At 47.3% G+C, this 16,929-nt stretch overlaps 1 protein-coding gene across 1 annotated transcript in view; it reads left to right on the forward strand.

The window, feature by feature from the left end:
- WDR36 (WD repeat domain 36) overlaps window positions 1-16,929 on the forward strand; it is a 433,115-nt gene that overhangs the window by 303,576 nt on the left and 112,610 nt on the right. The window contains exon 19 of the mRNA XM_078675494.1: window positions 14,045-14,190. Within this exon, the coding sequence (XP_078531620.1) occupies window positions 14,045-14,190 (146 nt within the window). The remainder of the gene's footprint in view (window positions 1-14,044; window positions 14,191-16,929) is intronic.

The following is a 16,929-nucleotide window of genomic DNA, read 5'->3' on the forward strand; positions in this document are numbered from 1 at the left end:
AATTGAACATCAAATATTAACATAAGATGCTTATGTATCAAATCCCAAAAGGATTGCAGAAGAGAACACTCAAAAAACATATGTGGAAAATTACCAGCCGATAAACCACAACTCCAACATAGGTCATCCTCCTTTAGAGTCAGGGAATGCAAGCGAACTGGAGTCCAATGAAGGAGATTGATAGAAAAGAACTTAGACTGAATTAAAGAAGGGGCAATTTTTTTGCGCAGAGACAACTTCCCAATTAACTGCCAGGAATCTGGTGAAATATGTTCTGTAAGATCATGAGGAAAATGGTGCAACCATTTTTGTTGGGTAACAGTATGCTGGACAGAAGTATTGGAAGATAAAAATGTATAGATTTTGGACGCTACATGACCAGTTTTAATCCACAATTGAAATAAGGTAATGGTAGGAGAATTGGGAACCAATTGTAGCTTGGCAAGAGCAACTTTAATTTTTAAGAAAGGTGTAGAAGTGTAAGTTAGTGAGAGAGAAATGTTGAGCTAAAGAGGAGAAGGGTAACGGATCATTATGTGAATCATAAAGATGACGCACAAGCGAAATCCCTTTAGTAGCCCAATAGGACATCAACTTGTGATCAATAACAATTTCAATCTTAGAATTACGCCAAATTGAGGACCATCGTGATTTGTGAAGAGGAGTAGCAACTCTCTTGTCTACCAACCGGACTGCTGCAATGGTATCTAAAATGATCGAACGCGAAAAAGGAATAGATAAAGTAGAAGTGGTTAAAAACGAAGAAAGTGGCAAAGGGGCAGAAACCTCCTGTTCAATTAACATCCAGGAAGGCATATGATCAGGAACCGAAGAAAACCAAAGAGCTCCTTGAGAGGCTATAAAAGCAACTTGGTATTTCTCCCAATCAGGAAAATTACACCCCCCCATATCATAAGGTTTTCTCAAAAACTTGTAAGCAATTCTAGCTCTCTTGTCATTCCAGAGAAATTTAGAGGTAATGACATCCATCTCATGAAAAAAAAGAAGAGGATAATTTCACCGGAAGCATAGATGATACAAAATTAATGATAGGTGTTATCATCATTTTCAAAGTTTGGAGACAACCCCACCACGAAATATGTTTCGGAGACCAGGTGTCTAAAAGACGACGTACTTTGGTTATAGTCTGGGCTTCATTATACGCTACAGTATCATAAAGGGTACCACAAAACCAGATCCCTAAATATTTAAGCTGTTTAGATTGCCACTTAAAACCTGCAGAACCCATATGCGCTGGGAAGCAATAAGCATTTAAGGGGAACATCTCTGTTTTGTCTCTATTAAGGGTATAACCCGAAACCTTAGAAAAAAGAGAGATGATGTTGGTAATGGCGGGAATGGCCAATACAATGTCATCAGAGAAAATAAGAACATCGTCCGCATAGGCAGCTGTCTTCATACAATGGGAGCCGAAATTAAAACCTTTAATGTCTGGGTGGAGATCAATCAATCTGAGGAGCGGGTCAATAGATAATAAAAACAAAAGCGGGATAAAGGACAGCCTTGTCTGGTGCCTTGGCAAAGGTTAAAAAAAGACGACGTAGCCCCGTTTACTCTAATGTTGGCTCTAGGTTGAGCATAGGGGGACATGACCATATGAACAAAAGAGTCCCCAAGGTTATGCGCATATAAAACAGCACGCAAAAAAGGCCAAAGCTGCCGCCGGAAGGTTAGAACGTTTAGCTGAACCCAAATTATGGCAAAAGGTACGAATGTTGTCCCTAGCAAGTCTACCCTTGACGAACCCCGTCTGAGATGGGTGGACAAGCTTAGGAATATAAGACTCCAAGCGCCTGGCCAAAATCTTGGCAAAAATCTTAGCCTCCATATTGAGAAGGGAAATAGGACGAAAATTCTTGGGATCGGAATGATCCTTACCCTCTTTTGGAATCACCACAATAGTGGCGTCAGCTGCGGAACCCGAAACCGACCCCCCTTGAATAAAGGCCTCAAAAACCGACTTAAGACGAGGAACAACAGAAGGAAGAAAGGTCTTATAAAACAAAATGGGGAAACCATCAGAACCGGGAGCTTTCCCAGACCGCGTAGCTTTGATTGCAGAAATAATTTCCTCAGAAGTGATCGAGCCACCCAATTTGCTACTATCCTCCACAGACACAGATTGTATAGGAATTGTCTTAAAAAATTCTTGACATTGGGCAAAAGATGCCTGATCAGTGGGAGTATAGAGCTTACTGTAAAAATCTCGGAATACATCAAGAATCTCCGTGGTTTGAAATTTTTTGATACCAGAGCTATCATTGATAGAGGAGATCTGAGAGGATTGAAAAGAAGATTCCTGAAACTTCAACGTAGCCGCCAAAATTTTACCTGCTCGGTTTTAGTAGCCGTTTAGATTTCTGAGCTTGTACCCCTATATGAGCTCTCTTGGTAACAATAGTGTTGTAGGAATACTTTAAATTCTTAATGGTCTGTAAGCACATGTTGTCCTTAGAATTGCGATAGAGAGATTCTTGCCTTTTGATTTCATCCGCTAAATCAGTAAGTTCCTTTTTGATGGCAGCCATACGCTTAATAATGTGACCGCGAAGAGTACATTTAAAAGCATCCCACAAGACTATTGGAGAAGAAACGGAGCCTTCATTATCAGCGAAAAAGGTAGCAATTTCTTTGGATATGGCCAAAATTTGAGAATCATTATGTAAAAGCTCAGTATTTAATTTCCAAGAGCGAGGACGCGATTTAGGAGCAAAGGACAAAAGTGTAAAGGAAACAGCCGCATGATCCGAGACAAGAAAAGGATGAATGTACGGGGAAGAGGAAGACTGCACAAGAGACGAATGAACCAAAAGATAGTCAATACGAGAGAAACTAGAATGGGGAGAAGAAAAGAAAGAAAAGTCGCTACCCATAGGATTATGAAGACGCCAAATATCTTGAAGATGAGTAAAGGAACACATATTTGTCATCTGCTTATGAGCTTTAGGAGGACGGAAGCTAAACTCAGAACTTCTATCTAACAAGGGATCCATTGGTAAATTGAAATCACCACCCACAATTAGATTACCTTTATGCTGTGTGTCAGTTAATGTTTTAGTAATTGTTCGCCAAAATGAGGGGTCATCAATGTTTGGAGCATAGATATTCATAACATAAAGATCATCCGTACCATCAGAGAACTTGGATAGTAACCATCTGCCCTCCGAATCATGTTCAGAAGAGATCACAGATAAACCAGAATTCTTAGAAATTAACGTTATCACACCATTCTTTTTGCCGAAGGCCTCCGAACAAACAACGTCAAGAACCCAATCCTTCTTCAAAAACAAGGCCTCCTTGGAGGGAACTTTTTTTTCTTGTAAAAGTACCAAATCTGAAGATAAGGATTTACAGTAATCCAGAATTTTCGATCGTTTCACCGGATGATTTAATCCTCTAACATTAAGGGACAACACATTCAAGCCCGGCATACTCCTACCAGAAAAGATAAATCATAATACGTGGATAACAGAAAAGAGAAAACAACGACAACAGAAGACCACCAACGTCGTATTACAAACAACACAAAAAGAGAGCCCCAACAAGAAATTCGTGAAGAGAAATAAGAAGGGAGAAAGGAGAAAAGTGAAAGAACTATTTGATGATCCAAGAAGAGAAAGAGAAAGAAAGGGAAGGAAGAGAAAAGTAAAAGAGAAGGAGGAATAAAGGCACCAGAAAGGAATAGAGAGAATACAAGAAAAAGACCCATCAGGGGAGGTCTATAAAGGACCAAACTCATACCTGGGGAGACATGGATGCGGGAAGCAAGAGGGATGCCGGGACGCATACAATAGTAAAAGTAGCAAAACTAAACCAGACAGAAAAGAAAGAAATAGGCCAAAAAGAGATAAAGTAGACAGAGCGATGCAAGAACTCAGAATGGGATAGAAGAAAAGAAAAACTGTAAGAAGCCTCTAAGTCGAAACACAACCAGGAGCATAAGGGTGCATCATACAATAAGATAAAGACCTAATGAAGAATTATGAGCAAGCAGTAGTGCTAAAAGAATGCAATTAACAAAGCAAACAAGCAAAGTATCCCTAAGGATTAAACAACCATCTTATATATGTAGCATACATACGATATACGCAGACTTAATGTCTTAGAAATATTTTAAGAGAAACATCATAAATAAAAAAGAACAACCGAACAACACAAAGCATGATAAGGGAAGATAAATACTTAACTTTATATATATGGCATAAACAATTAGCAAGATAAGAAACATAGCAATATGCGGAATGAATTCAATAAAAATATTGTAAGAAAAAAGCATCATGAATCAATATGAAACAAAAGTAGTAGTAAATAGGAGGTCATCGGAAATAAAGAGTAAAGCATGTGGAGAAAGCGCAGTGAGGTCATAGATGAATGAAACTTAAGGTATCGGAAAGAATAGAAGTATTTCAGCGAAACTAACAAAACAACGCAAATTAGAAAAAACAAAAGACAATGGAACAGAACATGCAGACTAATAGGAATAAAACGACCAAAAGACATGAGCCGAGCATAGATAAAACATGTTGCGGTACAGGAAACGATGAAACCGAACGAAGCAGAAACAATTATGATATACGAAAAGACATATATCATCTAAAAGGTAAAAGGAGGTAGAATAAACACTCTCAGTCTGAAGGAAAAAGAAAGATAGAAAGAGAGAGTAGAAAGACTAATTATGTCTGTGGCTACGATGAGGGCGGTCTCGGTGCTGTGTTTGGCTTGGAAGCCGGACTGTGAGGGGTCAAGGGATCCGTTAGACTCGAGGAAGGCGGCGAGCTGATTGTTGACGGTCTTCTCTATGACTTTGGCAGGGAAAGGGAGGAGCGAGATGGGGCGGTAGTTCTTAAGTTCAGTGGGGTCTGCTGTAGGTTTCTTCAGGAGGGCACTGAGTTCGGCATGTTTCCAGCTTTCCGGGAAGGTAGCGGTGTTGAAGGAGCAGTTGATGATATCCCGGAGATGGGGTGCGATGATGGAGTCGGCCTTATTGAAGATGTGGTGGGGGCATGGGTCGGTTGGTGATCCGGAGTGAATGGAGTTCATCAAGCGGATGGTGTCTTCGGTGCTGATTGGGTTCCAGGCGCGAAGGGTGGTGGTGGGGTATTTCGGTTCGGTGGTAAGGGGGGGTGGACTGGTCGCCGAAGCTGTTATGTATGTCAGCGATTTTGCTGTGGAAGAACGAGGCTAGGGAGTCGCAGAGGTCTTGAGAGGGGGTGATGTCGTTGGTGCAGGCGTTGGGATTGGTAAGCTCTTTGACGATGCTGAAGAGTTCCTTGCTGTTGTGGGCGTTGTTGTCGAGTCGATCTTTGAATGCAGATTTCTTGGTGGATCGGATCAGCTGGTGGTGTTTGCGGGTGGCGTCTTTGAGGGCGGTCATGTTGTCTGTGGTTGGGTTTTTTCGCCAGGCTTTCTCTAGGGTGCGGCAGTACTTTTTGGAGTTCTTGAGGTCGTCATTGAACCAGGAGGCTTTTTTGTAGCCTGGCTTGTTGTGAGGGATTTTCAAGGGTGCTAATTCGTCAGCGCAGTGGGTGATCCATTGTGCGAGATTGATTGCTGCTTGGTTTGGGTCCGATGATTTGGTGGTAGGGATTTGGTTTAGCGATGAGGTGAGCTGGTCGGTGGTAATTTTGTTCCAGTTTCTGCGGGGGACTTGTTGTGGGTGATGGTGGGACGTGGTCTTTCTGAAGTTGAAGTGGACGCAGCTGTGGTCCGTCCAGTGGAGTCCTGTGGCGTGATAGGAGACGTGCTTGCTGGAGGAGAAGATTGGGTCGATCGTGCGTCCGGCGTAGTGGGTGGGTGTGTTTACCAGTTGTTTGAGTCCGAGAATGGCGAGGTTATCCAGAAGGGTGGTTGTGTTGCTGTCGTTGTTCTTTTCCAGGTGGAAGTTGAGGTCCCCTAGGAGAATGTAGTCCTCGGAGGGGAGGGCGTGTGGGCTGATAAAGTCAGTGATGTCCTCGCAAAATTGTGTGCGGGGTCCTGGTGGTCTGTAGATGAGGGTGCCTCTAAGTGTGGTTTTGGGGTCGGTGTGTATCTGGAAGTGAAGGTGTTCGGCGGTTGTGAGGGTGTCGTCTGAGCTGGTCGTGATGCGGATGGTGTTCTTGTGGACGATCGCGATGCCTCCTCCTGTTTGGTTGATGCGGTCCTTTCGGATGATCTTGTAGCCGTCCGAGGTGGCTATGGCGATGTCGGGCGCTGATGAGGCGTTCATCCAGGTTTCTGTAAGAAAGGCGACGTCTGGCGTTGTGGTGTCGAATAGGTTCCATAGTTCAATGGCGTGTCTGTGGACCGAGCGGGTGTTGAGCAGGATGCACTTCAGGTGGTTATTGTCGGGCTCTGTGTGGCCTTTGTGGATGTAGTGTGGGTCCTGATGCAGCAGAACTTGCAGGATTGGCAGGTGAAGGGTCCATGGGTGCGTCCTGGGGCGGCTTGGTGGCAGTCGGGGAGCCGGCCGGTGTTGAGTGCAGAGAGGGTTGCGTCGTACGTTCGGCGGGTGGGGTGGATTTTGTGAGGGACAGGGGGGTCTGGCTCTGGGCGCGGGCCAGGCGTAGACGGGCTTACCTATGGCGCGCCTTCGGCGCGCATAGGGCGCGTGAACGCTGCGCGTACGCGGCTCTGCCATAAGTGGAGAGTTGAGGGGGCGGAGCGAGGAAGGAGCAGCTGGGAGGCGGGAGCGGGGTGGCGAGTGGGGAGGGTAGCGGTCAAGCTGGAGGGAGCGGGGGTGGGGCCGGAGCAGCGGCAGGAAGCGCGGCCGAGGAGGGATCACAACAAATGGAGGCACGTGATCACAGGGGCCCAGAATGTGATATCGGACGCTGAGCGCAAGCACGAGTATGGTGCAATATTGTGCTATAGTTACAGGGGCAATATTATAAGTTAATATGCAGGCACAATTATAAGTTAAGATGCAGGCACAATGTACTTATCCGCGGTAGGCAGGCAGCAGCGATGGGGCACGATTTCAATCACAGATTCAGCAGCAGCGATGGGGCACGATTTCAAACACAGATTCAGCAGCAGCGATGGGGCACGATTTCCAACAAAGATGAAGGCGGAGGGAGCGACCGTCTCTGACTAGGTCAGAATGGGTCAACATGTAACACTAAACAGTAACACATGTCAGACGGAAAATGTAAAATCACAGAAATAACACAAAAAGAATCAAGATCCAGAAGGAACTGGAGCAGGCAACGAATCCATCTGTGATTCAGATTGATTATCAAGAAAAGAGGAAAGATATGCAGGTTCATCAAAAATTCTATAGCGGCCCTTGAATGTGATACGAAATTTGGAAGGACCAGCAAAAGAAAAAGGGATGTTCATGTCCAACAGACGCTTCCGCAGGTTGAGGAAACCCTTTCTACGAATCACAGTATCTCTCGCAAAGTCTTGCGAAATAGAAATGCGATGGCACTCCCAAGTCACTGATTTGACCTTCCTCATATGAGCCAAAATCTGCCCTGAATGTTGGTGACGCAGTGGTTTGAAGATTACCGCTCTTGGGCTTGTAAAAGATTTAGACCCGAAGGAGGGGCCACAATGAGCCCTCTCAATCTCAAAGTCTCTCAGGAATGAAATTTGTAAGGTAGAAGGAAGCCATTGGGAGATAAAGTCAATCATCGAAGAGGCTGACTTCTCTGCGTCTTCAAGAAGACCAAAAATTTGTAGGTTACTTCTCCTGTTACGATCCTCCTGCTCCGTAAGGTCTCTCCTCAAAGCAGCCATTGAACGATCCATTTGTTGAAGAGACCGTGAGTGTTGGTGCGCAGTATCTTCCACACCACTAATGCGAGATTCCGCAGCAGTGACCCTAACAGATAATGCCTTAAAGTAATTCCTGATAGCCGCCACCTTAACTTGTAAAAGGTCAGTATTAATTTTAGTAGATTGTGCGATATTGTGAACCACATTGAGACGCGACAAAATAGTATCTAATGTGGCATTAGAATCCTTCTGGGAAGATTCCCGAGTAGGAGAGTGCTGTTTGGACCTCTTAATAGCCCCTTTAGAGTCCTTGGTAGTAGAAGGAGCGCCCATGTTGTCCGCCATAAGCACAGCCCACGTTGAAAACACCAACACTGTATCTGAAGAACTATGCACAGAGAGAGAATTCAACAGGTGTAATAAAAGTGAGAAAAAAGACAAGTCTCAAGGGCTCCTTGTGAGCAGTAAATGTGTGAGCAGCAAACGTTGACCAATAGCCGTAGCAGTAGAGCATAAAATGGCGATTTAAGCTCGAACGATGAGAAAAAAATACCACAAAAAAGAATCCTCAAGTACTCAAAAATACAGATTTCCAGACATCCAGTAACCTCGCAATCAGGTTGACCAGAACATTAATCCAAAGTAGGCAAAAAATCAAAAGCAAAACATCAGGAGGACCACTGATGAATATATGAGGCACACCAAGCAGAAAAAATCATGAAAAATAACTGCCAGCAATAAAAAACGCACAGCTGAAAGTGAGAATAAGGAGTATTGAATATATTAGGGAATGTCACCTCACTTCAGTAGAAACAACAGCTCCCAGAATGTGCCACTGCACCTGAGGTAACAAACACGAGCGACGCCACACAGGAGACAATATGGCGGGCGCACGTAAAACCAGTGAGCGGAGCTTCAAAGTAGCGGAAAGGAAGGTTCCTGCCATTCGCCGTGACAGCAGCGCATCTCCTCACGATCCTGGTGCATTCCGATGAAAGTTGCGATGTTCGGGAATGAACGCGTTGCCGACAGGGATCCCACAGACGTCCCGGCAACCAGTGTCCTCCCGGAGCTCAAGCGCCGACCGCCATCTCAAAGCGGCGCGCAAGCCATGCCCCTCGCAAATTGCGATTCCTTAAATGCAATGTAAGAAGCACAGAAAAGTGCAATTTGGACTTAAGGAATCGCAAATTACCACCAACTTCAAGTTGGTGGTAATTTGTGATTTTGTGAAAAATTCACTTTTTTTCATTTTTCAAAGTGCCATGTGACTCACATAGACACCCTTAGGGCATGTATGTGCGCGACATCTGCACCCGTGCTCATTTCAGGGGTGCCACAGGGGGCCCTTTTGACACCCTGGCACCCTTGAAATTGCATTCTTAATTTGCGATTCTCTATTTGAGAATCGCAAATTGAGAATGTCTTCCCATTTTTCCTAAGGGCCTCTGGGCCCATACGAATGAATGGGGAGGTATTCCTTAATTGCAAATCGCAATTTGCGATTCGCAATTAAGGAATATGTAGGATTCGTAAAATGTATTGCAAATCCTACATAGCATTTTGCGATTCTCAAATAGCGATTCGCTAAAAATCGCTATTTGAGAATCACACATGAACATTTTCATACATATGGCCCCTTGTGATGAATCTAGGCATCAAGCACTGAGTTAGAAAAAGTAACTTAAAAGTAACTTACCTGCAATTTGTTGACAAAGCCTATTAATTTCAATGTACAGCTCCAAAAAGTTTCCATGTGTGGAGTTTTGAAAACTGGAAATATTCTTTAAGAATCACACGAATAACAAAAACGCATTTACTCCCCTGTTTATAGGAAATGTCCCAGTGATGAATCTAGGCATCCAGCACTGAGTTAGAAAAAGTAACGTAAAAGTGACTTACCTGCAATTTATTGAAAACGCCTATTCATTCCAATGTACTGTATTTGCTAAGTGCTGCATTCTACTGCTCCCCTGTAAATCAAACAAAGAACAATTCCAATTGCATTTCCAAACAGTTCTATGTCCAGTAACTTATTACTGAAAAGTATATAATGCTTACCTGTACCAGGCTTGCTTGGTTCTAAAAATAAACAACTGTATGTTTTTTTATACAAAAACAATTGGCCTGGAGTTCAGTTCTTGAGTGTGAATTCATTTGCTGACCGAGTGTGTACATCAAATGCTTAACACTGTCCTTTGATACTGCCTTACTACTCGATGAAGCTACCACAAATAGAGAGTAAGGTCCTATCTAACTTTAACCTCTGCCTACCTCTGGAGACCCTTGGACTCTATACACACTGTACCTCACTTTGGTTCAGTATATATAGAGCCAGTTTCTTACAGGGGTTACGTTCCAGAGAATCACTAGCAGTTAGAGTTTACCTGCCCTGTGACGTTTGGGTGCAGATATGCTAGTAGGTTGGTAGCCTAATGCGCTACATCGAAGGAGGGGGGCACCTAAAAACAGGCTGGAGAGGGGTACTTGGGGACAAGTCCAGGAGCTCCCAACTTGGGTGCAGGGGAGTGCTTGGTTCACAAGGTCCTAAGAGCAAGGCGGCACAGTCTGTTCTACGGGAACCCAAGCCAGAGTGCAGAGGGACTAGTTTGGCTGGGTTGGTGGGTCACAGGTCCTTGTGTGTGGTTGTCGATCTTGCGGTAGAGGGTGCATAAATCAGGACAGCTGGGCCACTCTGAAAGTCGGTCTCTGTGGTGCTGACGTCCGTCGATGACGGCTCAGTTTTGGTGTAGTTTGACTCCATATTAGACTCAAACAGGGTTTTGTCGCTGCAAGAGGTCTGGTACCCCAGATATCGGTGCTGTGCTGCTCCAGTTGGTTTGGTGCCAAAAAGTTCACAGTAATTCTTCAGTTCTCTTTTTCAGTGCTCTTCTTTATCCTCTTCTTCTCGGTCCGTCTAATCTGAGTTCCTGACATCAGGGGTGCCGCCTAAATACTCATTTTAAGGGCGTTGAGGGCAGTGCAGCATACAATATAGAGGGATTGTGAGGAGCTGGCCCGGTATATCATGTACACTTCTGTAAGAGGACACCTTGCACCGGCCCAGACAACCCTTATGGTGATTTAAGAGGTCGTAGACAACCTTAGAAAGCTCTCTAAGTGTTAGCAGTGGAGAGTAGCCTTCAGGCTTAGTCCAGAAGGAGTGTAAAGTAGCTTGTTTTACCAGAATGCAGTCTTATAGTATAGGTTAAGAGAAAATAACACCACAAGGTATTTATAAAAATATGTATTTATTATATAATACTAGATAACACGTACAAATATCTCCTACCCGGCGATATGCACAACGCACACAATACTTTGCAAAAAATCACAGTAAATAGCACGAGATACACAGCGGGCAGCAGGAGGGCGCCAACCCATATACTAAGAAAGTGCTATAAGAACCACAACTGGAGTGAAGACCATGTCGAGAGGACGTAGAAGTGCTGGGGACCCATGGAACTACCTAAGGTAAGTTAGTAGGAGCCCCACAGAGAGTGTGTGCAGTGCGAGTACACGACCGCATGCTCCATACAAGTCTACATGTAAGTCACAGTTGGATTTTTAAAGATTAAGGACCCTTCCTAGTGGACCCTGAAGAAACCACGTGGAAGATAGACAGTTGGAGAGCCTCCCCACCCGTGGATACCCTAGTACTGACGTTACCTATACCAGGGAAGCCGGGTGCATATGTGTGAAGTGATGTCAGAAACCACTGTTGTTTCCAGTGGAGGACTTCAGGAAAGTGCCGCTACTGGAAGAGGAGAAAGTGTCCAGTGGAATCCGGAGGTAGATTCTAGACGAGAAGTACCTGCAAGCAGAGGGGACAGAGTCTGTCACTTAGGAGTGACCAGGAGACTTGGAAGACAAATTTCCTCCGATGTCGGGTGTTGCAGGAGATTGGTGAGGACCTTGACTCTGCAGCTGTGAGGACCAGGCGATGCTAAGGAAGTCCAGGAGCCATATAAAAGCTGTCCCACGTCGGATGTCGATTGACGAGGGGTCAGGGTCCAGCGGGAGGACCATCAAGCCTTGGCAAATGCAACCCACACTGAAGTCAAAGAAGGTGCAATGTCTGGACCAGCAAGGTCCAGGGAACTCCCCAAAAGTAGGGGAGTCAGGGCAGGCCCGAGCAATCAGGGGAGCCTAACCGAAGTAAAGGTGACCCTAAATGGACCCACAGGCTGGAGGCACAGGAGTCCTCATCCTGGGATCATCGCCCTCCGCCTGGGATGACTCCTGGTGGCCCCCTGCCCTGGGCACTGCTCCCAAGCCAACAGAACACGCATGCAACCTGGGCTTCATCCTTGACTCCTCCCTCTTGATGACCAGGCAAGTCAACGCCATCTCGTCGTCGTGCTTCAACACCCTGCGGATGCTCCGAAAGATCTTCCGATGGATCCCCACCGAAACCAGGAATAATGTCACCCAGGCACTCGTCACCAGCCGACTGGACTACGGAAACACCCTCTACGCCGGAACCACAGCCAAACTTCAGAAAAGACTCCCAACGCATCCAGAACGCCTCCGCACGACTCATCCTGGACATCCCCCGACACAGCCACATCTCCGGACACCTGAGAGACCTGCACTGGCTCCCCTTCAGCAAGAGGATCACGTTCAGACTCCTCACCCATGCACACAAGGCTCTCCACGACCTGGGCCCCAGGTACCTCAACAACCGCCTGACCTTCTACACTCCCACCCGCCAGCTACGATCCACCAGCCTCGCCCTCGCCGCCGTTCCACGCATACGCAGAGCCACCACCGGAGGAAGATCCTTCTCCTACCTGGCAGCCAAGACATGGAACTCCCTCCCCATCCACCTGACCCAGGATCACCTTTCCTTCAGGAAGCAACTCAAGACCTGGCTCTTCGAGCAGTAGCAGACCCCCCCTCCCCCCCAGCGCCTTGAGACCCCTCCGGGTGAGTAGCGCGCTATACAAATGCTATGATTGATTGATTGATTGAGTTGCAGGAGGACCTCAAGCAGCTCACCAACAGATGCTGGCCACGATGGACACGATGCGGTGTGGCTGAAGATTCTGGTCACAGGAGATGTTCGAGGTTGTGGCTACTTGAAGCCCGAAGATATTCTTCGAGAGAAGTCATCAAGCCTTGGCAACTGTAAGTTGATGCGGTGCACAGGGGTCCAGTTATTGCAACCTCCCACGAGGGATATTGGACTCCAACTTGGTGAGAGGGCAGGGCAGGCCAGGGGAGCTGTGGAAAACCACCACCTGTGCTGCAGAGCTGTTCGGAATCCAGAGGAGGACCTCAGGTTGAGCAGACTTGTCGACTTGGTTCCGGTGCCTGCGAATGCAGGGGAGTGACTCCTTCACTCCATGGGAGATTCCTTCAGGTGTCTTTGATGTCCATATGTCATGGAAGGTTCCTGTAGGGTGCACAGACAATGCAGCAGACTGGAAGGTGGACGAAGTCGAGCCCAAATGAAGTCTAGCGAAGTCCAGACCAGACAGCAGAAGTGGTGTCTGATCTGAATCTTATCCCACAACAAATCTAGGGACCTACACCCAGGTAAGCCCCATAGGTACCCTAGGGAAAGGGTTGGGATGATTCAGGGGACCCTCCCAGGGGAGGGTCTAGACAAAGGGGAGGTCACTCCCAATGTCCTCTGTCTAGTTTCGCACCAGAGTGGGAGCAATCGGTTCCCAGGACTGGCTTGAACTGGACTATGCATGGGGACACTAAATGTGCCCCACATGCAATGTGAGTGGCTCTGGCAAGCACACCCACACTGCCCCACTACACTAAATCATGTCTGGGAGGTAGTCGCACCTCCCTGTGACAGGATGCCTATTGTTCTGCCTTCCTCTGATCTAGCTTGGCTCAGCAGCAGGAGGGCAGAATCGTGTCTCTGGCCGGCAACAACCATTCTGTGCGGTCTGGGTCTGGAAGACTTGTACCGGGGACATGAAGAGCCTAACAGAGGGCTCTACCAGTGCTTGGAATCATACCTCCTACAACATTTACTGCAAATAATGTGGGTAACCATAGAAGCTGATCCTACTTTCCTACAGAGGTGTATTTGACACAGTGCCACATCTTCATTACCTCATACTAACGTTTTCTGGTGTTAGGCCATTGTCTGTAATGGCCCAGCCACAATTCTGTTTACAGCTGATGACATGACATCAGAATCTGAATACTAGCCCCACAAACATTGAAAGAAGTTGATGCATGCTGTGTTTCTGAACTGTGAGTGTTTACTGTCCTAAAATAGATTTGGGTGCCTAAGGTAACTGAGTCTACCTTGTGATTAAGTTTATCTTCTTCCATTTCATTTTTGTTCATTTCTTAGATGTGATAACTACTGACGACACAGAAGAAGCGCCTGATGAAATGATTGAATATGATTCTCCTGAACAGCTGGAAGAGCAACTAGTGACATTGTCTTCATTGCCAGAGTCAAGGTGGAAGAATCTTCTGAATCTTGATGTGATTAAGGTAACCTCTATAAGTCTAGCTTTTTTTGCCTGAACTTGCATCGTTTTAAATGTGTACATATTTTATCTTTGGATTTCTGCCATCATTTAAACATGCTTTCTTTTCATTTGTATTTTTGCAAGTCCAATAGTCATATTCATCATTGCATGCTATCAGTGGTCTTTGCAAAGAGAAATTTAGAAATTCTAGAAGAGCCAGTCCAAAACATCGCACCAATGGGTGTTGGACATTATCCAACATGAATATTGTTTGGAGATCCATATGACCCTTAACCCTGCTGGCAGGGCCGGTCGCTCCACGCACCGCACTGCTCCCCGTAGGTGACCAGGACATCTGCGCCGTCACCGCTGCTGCCGCGAGTTCGCCGCCGCCCTCATGTGTCTGAAGTATGTTTTCTTAGTTTCGCATCTGCATTGTGCCCTGTTTTTTGCTACTGACTGTTTATTTTCTGTTTCTTTTCTGGTTTATTTTTCAGGTCTATCCATAACTGTTTTCCCCTTTTCCGTGCCCCCCGCTCCCCACTTCCCGCCGCTGCTCCCCTGCGGCCCGCCCCTTTTTCTTCTGTACCACGCCCCTCCCACGCCCATTGGCCATCCCGCTCCTGCCTCCCAGCTGCTCCTCCCTCCCACTTCGCCATTTATGGAGGACGCCGCATGGAAGCGCAGCGGACGCCCTGAAAGCCTGTCAAAGGCAAACCCATCTGCGCCCGTCCGCACCTGTACCGCGCCCAGCGCCAGAACCCCTGGCCATCGTCAGATCCAGACCAACCGTCTGAAATACAACTCCGCCACCCTCAACACCGGACGAGCGCCCGCCTGCTATCAAGCCACCCCCAGACGCACCCACGGACCCTTCACCTGTCAAGACTGCATACACCACCACCCTGCTCGACAATCTCGCCAACCTCGGACTCAAGCAACTCACCCACCTCGCTGGCCACACACTCGACGCCATCTTCACCGCCAGTAACCACGTCGCCTTCAACCACTCCACAGGACTACACTGGACCGACCACAGCTGCATACATTTCACATTCAAGAAGACGACATCTCACCACCACACGCATCGGATCCCCCGCAGATGTTGGAGCAAAGTCACCACTGACCAGCTTACCACGTCATTGAGCCAGAACCCACCTACTGACACCAACATACCCGAAACCAACGACGCAGCTCTCAACTTCGCACAATAGATCACCAACTGCGCTGACGTCCTCGCTCCATTGAAAACCCCCAACAGCAAAACCACCTCCACAAAACCCTCATGGTTCACAGACGCCCTCAAAACCGCAAAGAGAACCTGCCGATCACTTGAAAATACCTGGCGCCAAGAACGATCGACAGAAAACATGACAGCCCTCAAGGCCGCCACCCGCGAATACCATCAGCAGATCTGGAACACCAAGAGAACATCGTTCAAAGAGCGACTGGACAACAACACCCACAACAGCAAGGAACTCTTCAGCATCGTCAAAGAGCTCTCCAACCCCAATGCCAGTAACAAATGACATCACCCCTTCGCAAGACCTCTGCAACTCCCTCGCCACGTTCTTCCACCGCAAAATTGCAGACATACACAACAGCTTCAGACTCCAAACTCCATTCCAGGACAGCAAACCAACGACCCCTGGCATCAACATCGACTCCTGGACCCCCATCAGCATTGAAGACACCATCCACGTCATGAGCACTATCCACTCCGGCTCACCGTCCGACCCATGCCCCCACCACATCTTTAACAAAGCCGGCACCACCATCACACCCCACCTGCGGAACGTCATAAACGGCTCCTTCACATCAGCGACCTTCCCTGAAAGCTGGAAACACGCAGAGATCAATGCCCTCCTGAAGAAACCCTCAGCTGACCTCAAGAATTTCAGACCCATCTCGCTCATCCCCTTCCCGGCTAAAGTTATCGAAAAGACCGTCAACAAACAGCTGACTGCATTCCTCGAGGCCAACAACTCACTCGACCCCTCCCAGTCCGGATTCCGAGCTATCCACAGCACTGAGACCACCCTCATCGCAGCCACAGACTACATCACAACCCTAATAGACAATGGGGAAACAGCGGCCCTCATCCTCCTGGACCTCTCATCAGCCTTCAACACCTTATGCCACCGCACTCTAATACACCACCTCAGCAACACCGGAATCCAAGGAAAGGCCCTGGAATGGATCATCTTGTTCCTCTCCGGAAGAACCCAGAGAGTCCGCCTCCCCCCCCTTCCGCTCCACGGCCACCGAGATCATCTGCGGCGTCCCTCAAGGATCCTCACTCAGCCCAACACTCTTCAATATCTACATGAGCCCCCGCGCCACCATCGCACGAAAACACAACATCAACATCCTCTCCTACGCCGACGACACCCAGCTGATACTATCCCTCACCAAGGACCCAGTCACCGCCAGAACCAACTTCCAGGAAGGGATGAAAGAAGTAGCAGACTGGATGAAGCACAGCCGTCTCAAGCTCAACTCGGACAAGACGGAAGTCCTCATCCTCGGACAGTCGCCATCTGCCTGGGACAACTCCTGGTGGTCATCGGCGCTGGGAACCGCACCGACACCCACGGACCGCGCACACAACCTGGGCTTTATCCTGGACTCCTCCCTCACGTGACCAAACAAGTCAACGCCATCTCATCCTCATGCTTCAACACCCTGAGAATTCTCCGAAAGATCTTCCGGTGGATCCCCACAGAAACCAGAAGAGCAGTCACCCAGGCCCTAGTCATCA

Source organism: Lissotriton helveticus, chromosome 2_1 (assembly GCF_964261635.1).
Source record: "Lissotriton helveticus chromosome 2_1, aLisHel1.1, whole genome shotgun sequence".
Classification (NCBI taxonomy): Eukaryota; Metazoa; Chordata; class Amphibia; order Caudata; family Salamandridae; genus Lissotriton; species Lissotriton helveticus.